Genomic DNA, 16053 nt, shown 5'->3' with positions numbered 1-16053 from the left:
CCATTTGCAGTAGCATGGACAGTATATGCTAAGAGAAATAAGCCAGTCAGAGGAAGATAAGCATCACATGATCTCATTCATATGTGGAATCTAATGAACCAAATAAAATGATGATCAAAAATAGACCCAGAGTCATAGAAGCATGAACAGACTGTTGAACCTCAAAGGAAAGGTGGGGGAGAGTGGGTGTGTGGGAAGAGATTAACCAAAGAATTTGTATGAATATATGCATAACCCATGGGCACAGACAATAGGGTGGTAAAGGCCAGGGGTGGGGGGCAGGAGCTGGCTAGAAGAAGTCAGTGGGGGATCAAGGGAACATATGTAATACTTTCACCATTGGATTTGTTATATTATTATTTTTATTTGATTATATTATTGCTCTATCATTAGTTTGTAGACTTCTGTTTTTAAACATCCTATACCCTGAACAGTGCCTAGAACATGTTCTATAGGCAATATATATTTTTCAAATGCATGAAAGATATCCTCAGTAAAACAGCAGTATACATTATGTTTGAAGAACAGGTTGATGTAAGAAAAGGAAATTCTAATGAGACATGCCAATAGAGAAATATTAATGGAGACCAGATAACACAACAAAAATGCAAGTTATTTTCCCGATTCTAAAATATAAACGTGACATTTAGTCTCAGTTAATAATGCTTGCTAACATGAAAATTAGTAATTATTATTATTATTTTTTTTTGTAGTCACCTCTGACACATGGAACCCGGCAATGGTACACAATTTTCAGAATTTCTTCTTCTGGGACTTTCACAGACACTGGAACTGCAGCCCCTCATATTTGGGCTTTTCCTCTCCATGTATCTGGTCACTGTGTCAGGAAACCTACTCATCATCCTGGTTGTCAGCTCAGACTCCCACCTTCACACACCCATGTACTTCTTCCTCTCCAACCTGTCCTTGGTAGACATCTGTTTCACCTCCACAACCGTCCCAAAGATGCTGGTGAACATCCAGACACAGAGCAGAGTCATCACCTATGCAGGCTGCATCACACAGATGTATTTTTATATCCTCTTTGCAGTGTTGGACAGCTTTATCCTGACTGTAATGGCTTATGACCGGTTTGTGGCCATCTGTCACCCCCTGCACTACATGGTCATCATGAATCCCCGGCTCTGTGGGCTGCTGGTTCTGCTATCCTGGATCATGAGTGTCCTGAATTCCTTGTTAGAAAGCTTAATGGTGTTGGGTCTGCGCTTCTGCTCAGACTTGGAAATCCCCCACTTCTTCTGTGAACTCAATCAAGTGCTCCAACTTGCCTGTTCTGACACCTTGCTTAACAACATTATAATGTATTTTTCAGCTGGGCTGCTAGCTGGTGGTCCCCTTGCTGGGATCCTTTACTCTTACTCTAAGATTCTTTCCTCCATACGAAGAATCTCATCATCTCAGGGGAAGTATAAAGCATTTTCTACCTGTGCCTCTCACCTCTCAGTTGTCTCCTTATTTTATGGTACAGTCCTAGGTGTTTACCTCAGCTCTGCTGCTACCCAAAATGTGCACTCAAGTGCAACAGCCTCGGTGATGTACACTGTGGTCACACCCATGCTGAACCCCTTCATCTACAGTCTGAGGAACAATGACATAAAGAGGGCCCTTCAAAGATTCTTTGGCAGGTAAGCTTTTCCAGGGCCAACTATATTAGGCTGATGAATTGCCCAGGAATGCAGGTTTCAAGTCTCAGAGTCAGAAGTCTGACACAAATTAATCTAATTTTTGGGCCATAAGGAATTGGAAATATTCATTTATCTTATGGGTTAACATGAATTACTTTAGTATAATTTATTCTCTTATGACATATATCATTCCAAATAATTTTTCTATTGCTTTCCTAAAGAATTGTCATAAATTATACTACTCCTATGGACAAAACTATACTTGGCTACTAAGATCATTTACATAATTTTATTGTAGAGGAAAATCTGAGACCATAGTTTTCATGTTTATCATTATTTTCTATAGCACCACCTTTACTTCTCTTCTTGATAATGTAAACTTCATCATGCTAGTATGCTTTATAGCTGGTCTTCTGGTTTTATATTCTTTAGGCTATTATTCAGCTGTGTATCCACATGCCTACCTTAGCCACTGGCAAAAATTGACTATTCAATACATGTTTCCAAGAAGAGTCTACATGGATATATACATTTTAATAAATAGAGTGATCTAATATGGTTAGAGTCACAGATGACCTTAAATAGAATGAAGCAAAAAGTAGCTATATAATTTATTACTATTAAAAAATATTTGTCATGCTTCACATTTACTCATTAAAGTTTGGAATATGGCCCTGGCTCAGTTGCTCAGTTGGTTGAAACATGGTCATGTGCACCAAAAAGTGTTGTGTGTTTGATTCCAGGTCAGAGCATATACCTAGGTCATGGGTTCCATTACTGGTAGGGTGCATACGGGAAGCAGTCAATCCATGTTTCTCTCTCACATCAATGCTTATGTATCTATCTATCTATCTATCTATCTATCATCTATCTATTATCTATCTATCTATCTATCTATCTATCTATCTATCTATCTATCATCTCTCTATCTCTACCCCTGTATCTCTATCTTACTTCCTCTCTAAAAAAATTCAATAATAAAACATTATAAAAAATGAAAATAAAGTGTGAATATAATGTCCATGTGTAAGGGTCCTTATACATTTGGGGGAAGAATTACATGGAGTGTTTTATGTGTTTTTTTCTGAATTATTTTCCTATTTCTGTTTGAAAGTTTTCAATGTGCTTCATACAAACGTGACTCCTCTTAGTGCTCTAAATTCAATACGCTTTTTTCTAAATTTTTTTTAAATCCACCAAAGGGACAGTGAGCGTACAATTTCAATATCATTGTATATATCTTTTACACTCGAAATATCTTCAATCTTTATAATCAAAGGATGAATCACACATGCCTGAGAAGACCCCGCCCCCAGGAGAAAAGTCATGAGGGGCTCCTGATACCTGCCCCCAACCCTCTGCCTCTCCCGGGCCCAGGGCTGCTTCCTTGGCTGCACCAAGGGCTGCCCTGCACTGTGCATGAACTGGAGCCCAGGAGCCCGGGAGAGGAGCCCTCTATCCCCCATTCACTCTGGAGCTGGAGGAAGAGGGAAAGGCCTGGAGGACACATCATTATCAAGTTTAAGTTGTTGCAGAAGGATACCCATGCTTACTTTATGATCTTCACACAACCTAGTGAAAAACCAGCAGTAAATGCCTGTCTCAAAATGACTGGAAGTTAGATGTTGCAAAAGACCAATTTTTTCCAAAATCCTGAACGGTATATATGAGACAGTGTAAAAGGATCATTGGACAGGAAGAAGTTAAAACATCTAGATACAAAGATCATCTAAGTAAAATTGGAATAGATGGCGCACAGCAGTTCTATCATGATCATTGCGTGGAAGTTCAGAGCAGCAACACAGTGCAAGTTCTCCAAACAAAAGTTCATGCAGGGCATGACAAAATTAGGAAGTGACAGCATAGTGGCCCAGATACCCAAGATGGAAGAGGAATTGAAAGGACCAGCATAAATTGAGGATTTTCCCAGTTTACTTTTTTTTTATGAGTTCACTTTTAATTTTGCAAAGAATCCAGGACAAAAAGGATTAGATCTAGAAATGACCAATGCCTACTGGAATTTAGTGCTAAATGGAAGCTTTAAATTCTTAGACTTATGGAAAAAGTTTTTGTTGGGATATCATAAACAATCAATAGCAAAGATACCTGGAATTTTCTTTAGACTTCAGTGCAATAATTGCAGATGACATGTCTAATTATGATGAAGAGGGAGCATGGCCTGTTCTCATTGATGATTTTGTGGTATTACCACACCCTCAAATTGCCAGGACAAAAAGTACAACAATGTACATTAAAGGAACCTTCTAGAATGGTCTGTATAATAAATACAATTAAAAATTGCAAGTCAATTTCTGCTGGCTAGACTGAACTGAATTCAGATCACTCCTTATAATTAGACTGAAGGTCCAAACAAAACTTTAAAGATCATCTACTACCATATCATATTTCACTCTTCTAATGTTGGTTTGGGCTTGTCTTCTAGTATGGCCTCTTCTAATCATTTAAAACTCCAACATTGGGGATTTCATCTTACATCTGTGGACCATCCTATTTTATTCTCCCAGAAGCTTTATGGTGATTATTTCGCAGTTTCCATTCTTGCACAAAGCACGATGCTGTCTTCATTAGAAAGCAGTTTGGCCTAAGAAGTAAACATGAACATTACAAACAATTTCTAAAAACCTATGAATTAGCCCTAGCTGGTTTGGCTCAGTGGATGGAGCGTTGGTCTGCGGACTCAAGGGTCCCAGATTCGATTCCGGTCAAGGGCATATGCCCAGGTTGCGGGCTTGCTCCCCAGTAGGGAGCGTGCAGGAGGCAGCCAATCAATTATTCCCTCTCATCATTGATGTTTCTACCTCTCTCTTCCTCTCCCTTCCTCTCTGAAATCAATACTAAAAAAAAAACACTATGAAATATATGCTTTGGGCTATTTGCAAAGACTATGCTGATAGCACTTCCAATGGAGTCATATATTTAAGTATACCAGATCTAGAATGGTATTTTGGTGTGGGAGAATTTTTATTTACTGGCAAATCACACGCAATGTTAATGTGAGTAGAGAATCTGAAAAACAAACAAACAAACAAACAAAAAAACAACATGTGAAAATAACCAAAGTGAAAAATAAAAAATAATAAAGAGGATTCATCACCTTGGAGTGGAAATTCTGCCCAGTCATGTGAATAAGAATCACGGAATATCCTGCACAAACATGCATGTCCTCCCACCCTGTCCTGACTACCTGGAAGGAACCTCAGTGGAGGCGCTTTCATACAGTTATCTGAAATACAGTTGAATATATTTGAATAACAGAATGATTGTGAGTGCTGTCCTCAAATTTCAGTACAAATGCCAAAAGTAAGAAGTACCAGATTATGATAATTTACCTCAGTTCTGTTCTCTTTGATTACAGTATCAATTCACGATTGCTATGAAACAAGCCATCCTAAAAGCAAATAGTTGAATATAATTCCTTTATTTTCCAGTGGATTTGTGTAGTGGGGAGATGTTCTGATCTCTGCCGGTCTCCTCATGTGTCTGCAGTCAGCTATGGGTCAGCTGGGGTGTCTCTGCTGATCTTGGCTGGGCTTTCTAATGTATTAAGGGCTCAGCTATGGTGACTGACCTAGGGAGGGCTTGGCTGGAATAAATGAGCTCTGTCTGTATGTCTCTCCTTCTCTGGAAGGCCTCCTGGATTTATTCATATGGCTCAGCCAGGGTTCTGAGTGAGAGCAGTGGAAATACACCCAGGCCTGGTAAGGTGCACTGTCCCTTCCACAATATTTTTTTGACCAAAACAACTAAAAAAAATCCTAAATCCAGCCCAGATTGAAAGGTGGAGAAAGAGACTACACCTCTGGATGGGAGAAGCTCACAATCACATGGACAAAGACATGGAAACAGAAACGAATGGGGCCACATCTGCAAACTGACTGTCACTTGGGTAAATTTTAATTTAGTAAAGTTTTATTTTTACATCTGTCCTCAATGGCTGAATGATCTTAGAGAAGGAAATGGGAGTAAAATTATGTTTAATGAGCATATATGGAAGTTCTACTCATGAGGGTCAGGCCCCCCCAAATGTAAACATCTCCCCTCTGCAGCTTGCCTCCCGCTTATCATTTCTAGGCTAAAAAAGTAAAATTTTTCCTTCCAGATATCTCCTGTCCAGGGACTTAACTCCTTGGTTAACATGGCTAGAGAGCTGTTGCTTTCCTGATACTATCTTTTTTGACATCCTCAGGTAGACATCGCTTCTCTTTTTACTGACCTGCTCTTAACATATTCAAATGATTTCCAATCTGATACTTGTATTTGTTGGGGATGGATTTTTCATGGAAGGAGGTGGCCCTTGAAATGCACATACAACAGAGAAATAAGTATTTGAAAGCATAGAGTTGCTGACATTATGCTGAATGAAAGAACCAGTCGCAAAAGGATAAATTCTGCATGATTTCACTTATATGACATATCTGAAGTAGTGAAATTCATAGAAACAGAAAATACAATGGAAGTTGTCAGGCATGGAAGGAGGGTGTTGAGGAGTTAGTTAGTGTTTAGTGGGTGAAGAGTATCAGTTTTGCAAGAACATAAAAATGTTTTAGGTGTTGGTTGCACAAGAGTGTGAATGTACTTAACACTACTGAACTGCACACTTAAGATGATTACAATGATAAACTTCATTTCTTTTTTACTACTTTAATTATTTTTAATGGAAGGAAATTTTGACACATGGTACAACATGGATGACCCCTAAGGACATTATACTGAGTGAAATAAAGCAGTCGTAAAAAGACAAATACTGTATGACTCCACTTTTATGAGGTCCCAAGAGAAGTCCCACTTACAGAGACCGGAAGTAGAATGGGTACTCTACATAGAAAACTCTAAAGACTCCATCAAAAATTATTAGACTTAATAAATGAATTTGGCAATGTAGCAAGATACAAAATTAACGCCAAGAAATCTATGGTATTTCTATACACCAATAGTGAACTTGAAAGAGAGACTAAGAAAGCAATCCCATTTACCATCACACCAAAAAATTAAGATACAAAGGAATAAACTTAACTAAGGAGGTAAAAGACCTATATGTGAAAAACTACAGGACACTGAAAAAAGAGATAGAGGAAGACATAAACAGATGGAAGAACATACCATGTTCTTGGATTGCTAGAATCAACATCCTCAAAATGTCCATACTACCCAAAGCAATCTATAGATTCAATGCAATCCCCATTAAAATACCAATGGCATATTTCACAGACCTAAAACGAACTTTCCAAAAATTCATCTGGAATAAGAAAAGATCCCGAATAGCTGCAGCAATCCTGAGAAAGAAGAACAAAGTAGGTGGGATCTCAATACCAGATATCAAGCTGTATTACAAAGCCACTGTTCTCAAAACAGCCTGGTATTAGCACAAGAACAGACATATAGATCAATGGAATAGAATAGAGAACCCAGAAACTGACCCAAACCAATATGCCCAATTAATATTAGACAAAGGAGGCATGAACATACAATGGAGTCAAGACAGCCTCTTCAATAAATGGTGTTGGGAAAATTGGACAGATACATGCAAAAAAAATGAAACTAGACCACCAACTTACACCATACGCAAAAATAAAATCAAAATGGATAAAGGACTTAAACATAAGACAGGAAACCATAAAAATACTACAGGAATCCACAGGCAGCAAAATCTCAGATATATGCCGAAGCAATTTCTTCATTGATACTGCTCCTAGCACAATGGAAACTAAAGAGAAAATAAACAAATGGTACTACATCGAAATAAAAAGCTTTTGCACAGCAAAGGAAACCATCAACAAAACAACAAGAAAGCCCGCTGCATGGGAGAACATATTTGCCAATGTTATCACCGATAAGGGTTTAACCTCCAACATTTACAGGGAACTCATACAACTTAACAAAAGGAAGATAAACAATCCAATCAAAACAATAGGCGATGAACTTAAATAGATACTTTTCTAAAGAAGACAGAAGGAACGCCAAGAGACATATGAAAACATCTCAAAATCACTAATTATCTGAGAGATGCAAATCAAAACGAAATGAGGTACCATCTCATACCTGTCAGATTGGCTATCATCAACAAATCAACAAATGACAAGAGTTGGCAAGGATGCGGAGAAAAAGGAACCTTCGTGCACTGCTGGTGAGAATGCAGACTGGTGCAGCCACTGTGGAGAACAGCATGGAGTTTCCTCAAAAAACTAAAAATGGAACTCCCATTTGACCCAGTGATCCCACTTCTAGGAATATATCCCAAGAAACTAGAAACACCAATCAGAAAGGATATATGCACCCCTATGTTCATAGCAGCACAATTCACCATAGCTAAGATTTGGAAACAGCTTAAGTGCCCATGAGCAGACGAGTGAATTAAAAAACTGTGGTACATCTACACAATGGAATACTACGGGGTGGTAAAAAAGAAGGAATTCTTACCATTTGCAACAGCATGGATGAAACTGGAAAGCATTATGCTAAGTGAAATAAGCCAGTCAGAGAAAGATAAATATCACATGATCTCACTCATTTATTGAATATAATGAACAACATAAACTGGTGAACAAAAACGGATCCAGAGACAGAGAAGCATCAATCAGACCGTCAAACCTCAGAGAGAAGGTAAGGGAGGGTGGGAGTAAGGGGAAGAGATCAACCAAAGGACTTGTATGCATGCATATAAGCCTAACCAATGGACACAGACAACATGAGGGTGAGGGCATGACTGGGTGGGGGTTCGTAGGGTAATGGGGGGATGAGGACACATATGTAATACTTTAATCAATAAAGAAATTTAAAAAACAAAAGTGGAGTCATATGGTATTTGTCCTTTCATGACTGGTTAATTTCACTCATCATAATGTCTTTAAGGGTCATTCATGTTGTAGCAGGTGTGAGAACTTCCTTTTATTAAAAAATTTAAGTAAAAACACATAATAAAATTTTCCATTTTAAACATTTTCAGTGTGCAGTTCAGTAGTGTTAAGTACATTCACATTGTTATGCAAATATCCCCCAAGCCTTTTTTCATATTCCAAAATTGAAACTCTATACCCACTAAACACTAACTCCTGAATCCCTCTCCTCCCACACCTGGCAACAAACATTCCATTTTCTATTTCTATGAATTTGACAACATTTTTTATTTGTAAATATATTTTAATTGATTACAGAGAAGAACAGAGAGGAAGAGAGAGAGAAAAACATCAATGATGAGAGAGAATCATAGATTGGCTGCCTCCTGCACACACCCCACTGGGATCGAGCCCACAGTCCGGGTATGTGCCTTGACCAGAAATTGAACCATGATCTCCTGGTTCATAGGTTGATGCTCAACCATTGAGACACACTGGCTGGGCTGAATTTGACTACTTTAGATATGTCATATAAGTGAAACCAGGCAGTAGTTGTCTTTTTGTGACTGGCATCTCTCACTGAGCATAATGTCAGCAACTCTCTCTCCTCTTTCAAATACCTATTTCTCTGTTGCATGTGCAATTCAAATGTCATCTCCTTCCATCAGACCTTGACACCCCACAAATACAAGTATCAGATTGGAAATCATTATCAGTATGTTAAGAGCAGCTCAATGAAAAGAAAAGCAATCTACAGGAGGGTGCCATAAAAGATGGTTATCAAAAAAAAGAACAGCTCTCTAGCTCTGTTAATTAATGAGTTAAGTCCCTGGACTCAAAATATCTTGAAGGAAAAAGTTTTAATTCTTTTCAGCCTAGAAATGGTAAGTGGGAGACAAGTGGCAGAGTGGGGATATTGACATTTGGAGGGGCTTGACCCTCTAGTGTAGGATTTCCACATCTGCTCATTAAATATGTATTTACTCTCACTTTCTTCTCTAAGATCACTCAGCTGTTGATGGCAGATGTAGAAATAAAACTTTACTGAATTAAAATTGACACAAATGGTAGACTCTATGCAGAGATGGCCCCAATTCTTTTTTATTTATTTTTTATTTTTTTATTTTTTATTTTTTTGCTAAAAGTATTACAAAGGGTATTACATAAGTGTCCTTTTTTTTCCCCCCGCCCTTGACAATCCCCTGCCTCCCTTACCCCCCAGTGTCTTATGTCCATTAGTTATGCTTATATGGATGCATACAAGTCCTTCGGTTGATCTCTTACTAAAACTTTACTGAATTAAAATTGACACAAATGGTAGACTCTATGCAGAGATGGCCCCAATTCTTTATCTGCTTTCATGTCTTTGGCAATGTGACTGTGAGTTCCAGAGGAGTAGTCTTTTTCTCCACCTTTGAATCTGTGCTGGACTTAGGATGTTTTAGTTTTTTTGACCAATAGAATATGGTGGAAGTGACAGTGCGCTTCACCAGGCCTTGGTGCATTTCCACTGCTCTCACTCAGAACCCTGGCTGAGCCATGTGAACAAACCCAGGGGGGCGGGGGGCCTTCTAGAGAAGGAGAGGACATGCGGACAGAGCTCATTTATTCCAGCCAACCCCCCCACCCAGATCAGTCACCATAGCTGAGCCCCTAATACATTAGAAAGGTCAGCAGAGACACCCCAGCTGACCCATAGCTGACTGCAGACTCATGACGAGACCAGCAGAGATCAGAACACCACCCCACTACACAAACCCATTGGAAAATAAAAGAATTATATTAAACTATTTGCTTTTAGGATGGCTTGTTATATGGCAATAGTGGATTGATACTATAATCAAAGCATAAAGAATTGAGGGAAATTATAATAATCTGCTACTTCTTACTTTTGGCATTTGTGCTGATATTTGAGGACAGCACTCACAATCATACTGTAATTCCAATGCATTTTAGATAAAAGTGACTCCATTGAGGTTCCCTTCCAGGCAGTCAAGACAGAATAGAAGGACATGCATGTTTGTGCAAAAAAATCTGCACATAACTGGGCAGGATTCATTCTTTGATCATAAAGATTGAAGATATTGCCCTCACCGGTTTGCCTCAGTATATAGAGCATCGTCCTGGGGAATGAAAGGTCCCATGTTCCATTCCAGTCAAGGAATGCCCATGTTTTGGGCTCATTCCCCTGTAGGGGAGTGCAGGAGGCAGCCAATTAATGATTCTCTCTCATTATTGATGTTTCTATCTCTCTCCCCCTCTCCTGAAATCAGTAAAAATATATATTTTTTAAAAAGATTGAGGATATTCCCAAGCATAAAGATACTTATTGTGTGATAGTGAGATTGTTCAGTCACTTTCCCTTTGGTGGATTTGAAAAAAAATATAGAAAAGGGGAGATAGTAAATTTAGAACACTAGAAAGAGTGACATTAGTAGGGAGCACATTTAAAGCTTTCAAGGAGCCCTGGCCTGTGTGGCTAAGTTGGTTGAGCATCATCCCATGCACAGAAAGGTTGCTGGTTCTATTCCCAGTCAGGGCACATTTTCAGGTTGTGGATTGTATCCCTGATTTTAATGTGTGTGGGAGACAACTGATGAATATTTCTCTCTCATATGGATGTTTCTCTCTTCCTCCTCCTCCTCCTCCTTCTTCTTCTTCTTCTTCTTCTTCTTCTTCTTCTTCTTCTTCTTCTTCTTCTTCTTCTTCTCTCTCTCCTGCTCACTTTTTAAAAATTATATAAACAGAAAGTTTTATAGCAAAAACAGTGAGATAGTTCAGAAAGAAATCATAAAATATTCCACGTAATCTTTCACCCCAATAAATAAGGAGCCTTACACATGGACAGCATATTCCACACTTTATTAAGTACACAAATGCCATGAAAATCAGTTTTGTATAGTAAAATATTGTACTGCTATTATTGCTTCATCACATTTAATGTCATCTCTGTCTCTAACCATATTAGAGTGTATTTTATTTAGACTCTTCTAGGAAACATGTGTTTTATAGTCAATTGTTGCCAGTGGCTGTGGTAGGCATGTGGACATACAGCTGAATAATATAATGAAAAGATAAAACCAGGAGACCAGCTATAAAAAATACCAGCATGTTAAAGTCTCCATTATCAAGAAGAGCAGTAAAAGTAGTGCTATAGAAAAAAAATGATGAACAAATAAGTGAAAACTGTGGTCACAGATTTTCCTCTACAATAAAATTATGCAAATGATCTTAGTATCCAAGTATAATTTTGTCCATAAGGGTAGTATAATTCATGGCAGTTATTTCAGTAAAACAATATAAAAATTACTTGGAATGAAATATGTCATAAGATAATAAATGATGCTAAAGTAATCCATGTTAATCTATGAGATAACTTAGAATTTCCAATTACTTCTAGTCCAAAGATTGGCTTTATTTGTGTCAGAACTTCTGGCCCTGATGATTTGCACCTTGAGTTCCTGGGAAATTCTTCAGCCTAGTACAGTTGGCCCTTGAAGAACTTACCTTCCAAGGAATCTTTGCAGGGCCCCTTTTATGTCCTTGTTCCTCAGACTGTAGATGAAGGGGTTCAGCATGGGTGTGACCACGGTGTACATCACCGAGGCTGTTGCACTTGAGTGTGAGCTCTGGGAAGCAGCAGAACTAAGGTAAACACCTAGGACTGTACCATAAAATAAGGAGACAACTGAGAGATGAGAGGCACAAGTAGAAAATGCTTTATACTTCCCATGAGCTGAAGGGATCCCATATATGGAGGAAATGATCTTGGAGTAAGAGTAAAGGATCCCAGCAAGGGAACCACCACATAGCAGCCCAGCTGAAAAATACATTATAATGTTGTTAAGCAAGGTGTCAGAACAGGCAAGTTGGACCACCTGATTGAATTCACAGAAGAAGTGTGGGATTTCCAAGTCTGAGCAGAAGCGCAGACCCAACACCATTAAGCTTTCTAACAAGGAATTAAGGACACTCATGATCCAGGACAGCAGAACCAGCAGTCCACAGAGCCGGGGGTTCATGATGACCATGTAGTGCAGTGGGTGGCAGATGGCCACAAACCGGTCATAGGCCATCACAGTTAGAAGGAAGATGTCCGAACCTCCAAAGAGTAGGAAAAAATACATCTGTGTGATGCAGCCTTCATAGGTGATGACTTTGCTCTGTGTCTGGATGTTCCACAGCATCTTTGGGATGGTGGTGGAGGTGAAACAGATGTCTACCAAGGACAGGTTGGAGAGGAAGAAGTACATGGGCGTGTGGAGGTGGGAGTCTGAGCTGACGGCCAGAATGATGAGCAGGTTTCCAAACACAGTGACCAGGTACATGGACAGGAAAAGCCCAAATATGAGGGACTGTCGTTCCAGTGCCTGTGAAAGTCCTAGAAGAAGGAATTCTGAAATTTGTGTATCATTGCCTGGTTCCATGTGTCAGAAGTGACTATCAGAAAATAGAAGAAATGAAAAACTAAATGTCACATTAGTAAGCATTTGTACCTGAGAATAAATGACACATTTATGTTTTAGAATCAGGAAAATAATTTCCACTTTTGGTGTGTGATTTGTTCCTCATTATGGAATCCCCATTGTCATTAGAATTTCCTTTTCCATCAACCTGTTCTTCAAACATAATGTATACTGCTGTTTTACTGAGGATATCTTTCATGCATTTGTGGAATATATATTGACTATAGAGTATAGACCATGTTCCGGGCACTGTTCAGAGTATGGGATGCTGAAAAATAAAGTCTCTATAAACTAATGATGAAGAAAGAATATTATCAAATTAAAAAATAATAAAATATATCCAATAGTGCAGCTTCTAAAACAAAAAGTAAATCACATTAAATGGAGAAAGTGGATACAGGGTGCTGTCTTTTTTAGTGTTTAGCCACAACAGGCCAACAGACGACACTTAACAGATACCTCAATGAAAACTAAGTGGGAGACAGAGGGGGAAGTGTTTGCCAGGCAGAAGGTGCAGCCAGTGCAAAGGCCCTAAGGAAGAAGATTGTTTAGAAAATCAGGGCTCAAAAGGAGCCTGATTATCAAGGGGAATGAGCACGGCAGAGCAGGATCAGAGATGGTGTCAGAGGATATTAAGAAACAAGGTGGCTTGCATATTGCTCTTGTAACTTCAAGTCATGGAGAGTGTCTTGTGCACACTATGAAAATCTTGCACTTATTAATCTGGTTGCAAAAGCATCCTGTGAATTGAAAAAGGATGTTATCCTTAGTATCTCCTCCTGATAATAGAGTCACCTTGGAATATATCAGTCCAGGCACCCCTGCTCTGAGGACTGCTCTCACTTTACAAGGCACACACACACACACACACACACACACACACACACACACACACACTGCAGAACACCATGGACTCTTCATCTGTGTTATTTCCATGTCCTTCTCCCTCCCACACTATGTAGACTATGAGCAGATACAAGTCAAGGTATCCAGATCAAGTAACTTTTCCAAAAAGAATTTAGAAATAGTTTTTAGATATTCTTATAGTAAGCCTTCTATGAATGAATAAGCTTGGAGTTTCATATTGCTATGAATATTTTCTGTCCTGTAGTTAAAAAAATATAAACAGTAGTCTACATGAACGTAGAGGGAGAGAGAGCAATAAAATGAATATTAAGAAGAGAGATCAAATTATCTCAGGTAATCCCTGAGGGACAGTAGTAAGAAAAATCTTCTTTGGATTCTGGAACATTTCCAACCCTAATTATACACCCTTTAAAGCCAAGCAAAACTAATAAAGAAGAAAAATTAATTTGACTAAAATACAAAGGCAGGACACAGATAGTAGGGGAGTGAGGGCATGTGCTGGGGGCAGGGCTGAATGACCAGGGAGAGGTCAATGGGAGACCTATGTAATACTTTAAACAATAAAGAATTAAATTTCAAAATGAATAAAATAAAATACAATATATTTATAGATATATGGTGTAACTACCCCAAGTGAAAACTGACCTAAAAATTTAACCAATAACTCACAAAAAAATATATAAAAGCAACACTGGTTGGATATTTTTGACCAATAAGTTTTTATATGGTTGATGATAGATGAGAGAAGCCTTACTCGTTTTTCTTATGTGGCATCTCTGTTTTTCTTGGACTTTGGGTTTGATATCATGTTTTTAAAAATCAATGGGCATAGCTAATTCGGGTTGTGGTCTTCATCCAACATGCAAAGGCCTCCCAGTACATATCAATAAGTCCTGCACATGCTATGATGATCCATCCTGCTACACTGAGTAACTTTCTTCATATGATTTTAGCCTGAGCACACTGTCATGCAAACATTTTTTCATTGTACTCTGACTTCACCATCACAGTGCCAGATCCAGACAAGCAGGGCTTCACCTGTTTTGTTCACCTTTGTATTTTCACAAATGTTTGTGAATATATGCGCACTTATATAGGAACACCTTTAAGTAAATGTGAAGTTATAAAATGAAAGGCATGACAGAGAGAATGAATCCTGGTTAAACAGAGTGAATTGGAAGCATCTGTATTAAAGAAAATTGAGTGGAACATCAAAAACTAACCAAAACAAGATGTAATAAATAGCATTAATTTAGGGTTACCAACATGAATTAGTAGTCAAATTGGCAGTGGCATAGACATAGAAGATAATCTATAATCATAGAAATTGTGACAAACAGCAGATTCTCCATGGTTGTTTGTTGAGTGAATCAGGAATTAGGTCCAGTTTATAAGTACATTGAACACATGGTAAGGTTGCATTTCAGTACATTTTGAAACATTAAATTGTTGAATAAAAACTGGAAAAATATCAACCTGGAAATAAATGAAGTTGTTCTACCTCAGTCACATCATAAAAAAATCAGAGGGATTGCTTACTCACTGTTAAGTATAACCAATTCAGGTGAAATGATAGAAAACTGCATATTAATACGTGTGTGTGGGCAAAACCATTGTAATTAAGTCAGCAGACTTAGAAGTAATGAGACAGACATATTTAACTAAATCGAATGTAAAACTCTTTTATGGCCAAAATATCCCCCAAAGTCAATTGAAAAATAGTAATTTATATTTATATTAATTGTTAAGTTTTAATTCCATAGAATTTATTGGGGTACCATTGGTTAACAAAATTACATAGTATTCAAGTGTACATTACTGTAATATATCATATATATATGTGTTCATCATCCCTAGTCAAGTCTCCTCCCATCACTGTTTATCTCCCTGTTTACCTCCTCTACCTCCGCCACCATAATAATGTTTAGAAATCATTTAAAAGGCTGACAATGAAAGTATAATAGGCAGATAATATAACATTCAAATTAACAAGACCATCAAATATATGAATCTTTGATCAAACTCAGAAAAAATTCAGAAAACAATAAAAAAATTCACATCTCTCAGGCTGGGGAAAGCCTTCAAAAGGTGTCACATTGACCGGGATTGGAACTTTTAAACAGGTAGCAAAGGGGTACTCTATTTTCTTTTCTGGCAGAACTATAATGTGCTACAACATTGGCAAACCAACCTGAAGACAGCTATAAATATTATAAGTAT

The 16053-nt window shown here is 38.2% G+C and overlaps 2 protein-coding genes and 1 pseudogene across 2 annotated transcripts; 2 read left to right on the top strand and 1 right to left on the bottom strand.

Moving 5' to 3' along the window:
- Window positions 1–825: 825 nt before the first annotated feature.
- On the top strand, window positions 826–1650 carry LOC102417056 (olfactory receptor 7A17-like). Its single transcript, XM_023747587.1, has 2 exons — window positions 826–1180; window positions 1466–1650. The coding sequence occupies exons 1-2, from the start codon at window positions 826–828 to the stop codon at window positions 1648–1650; spliced, it is 540 nt and encodes a 179-aa protein (XP_023603355.1).
- Window positions 1651–3202: 1552 nt separating this feature from the next.
- On the top strand, window positions 3203–3914 carry LOC102418004 (annotated as a pseudogene).
- Window positions 3915–12003: 8089 nt separating this feature from the next.
- Window positions 12004–12828, bottom strand: LOC102417692 (olfactory receptor 7A10-like). Its single transcript, XM_023747591.1, has 2 exons — window positions 12474–12828; window positions 12004–12188 (listed from the first exon to the last, which is right to left on the bottom strand). Exons 1-2 carry the CDS (start codon window positions 12826–12828, stop codon window positions 12004–12006), a joined length of 540 nt encoding a protein of 179 aa, XP_023603359.1.
- Between the last annotated feature and the right edge of the window lie 3225 nt (window positions 12829–16053).

The sequence above is a fragment of the Myotis lucifugus genome, unplaced genomic scaffold (genome assembly GCF_000147115.1).
Source record: "Myotis lucifugus unplaced genomic scaffold, Myoluc2.0 scaffold_920, whole genome shotgun sequence".
NCBI classification, from domain to species: Eukaryota; Metazoa; Chordata; class Mammalia; order Chiroptera; family Vespertilionidae; genus Myotis; species Myotis lucifugus.
The sequence above is the reverse complement of the archived record's forward strand: the minus strand, read 5'-3'. Positions and strand labels throughout refer to the sequence as shown.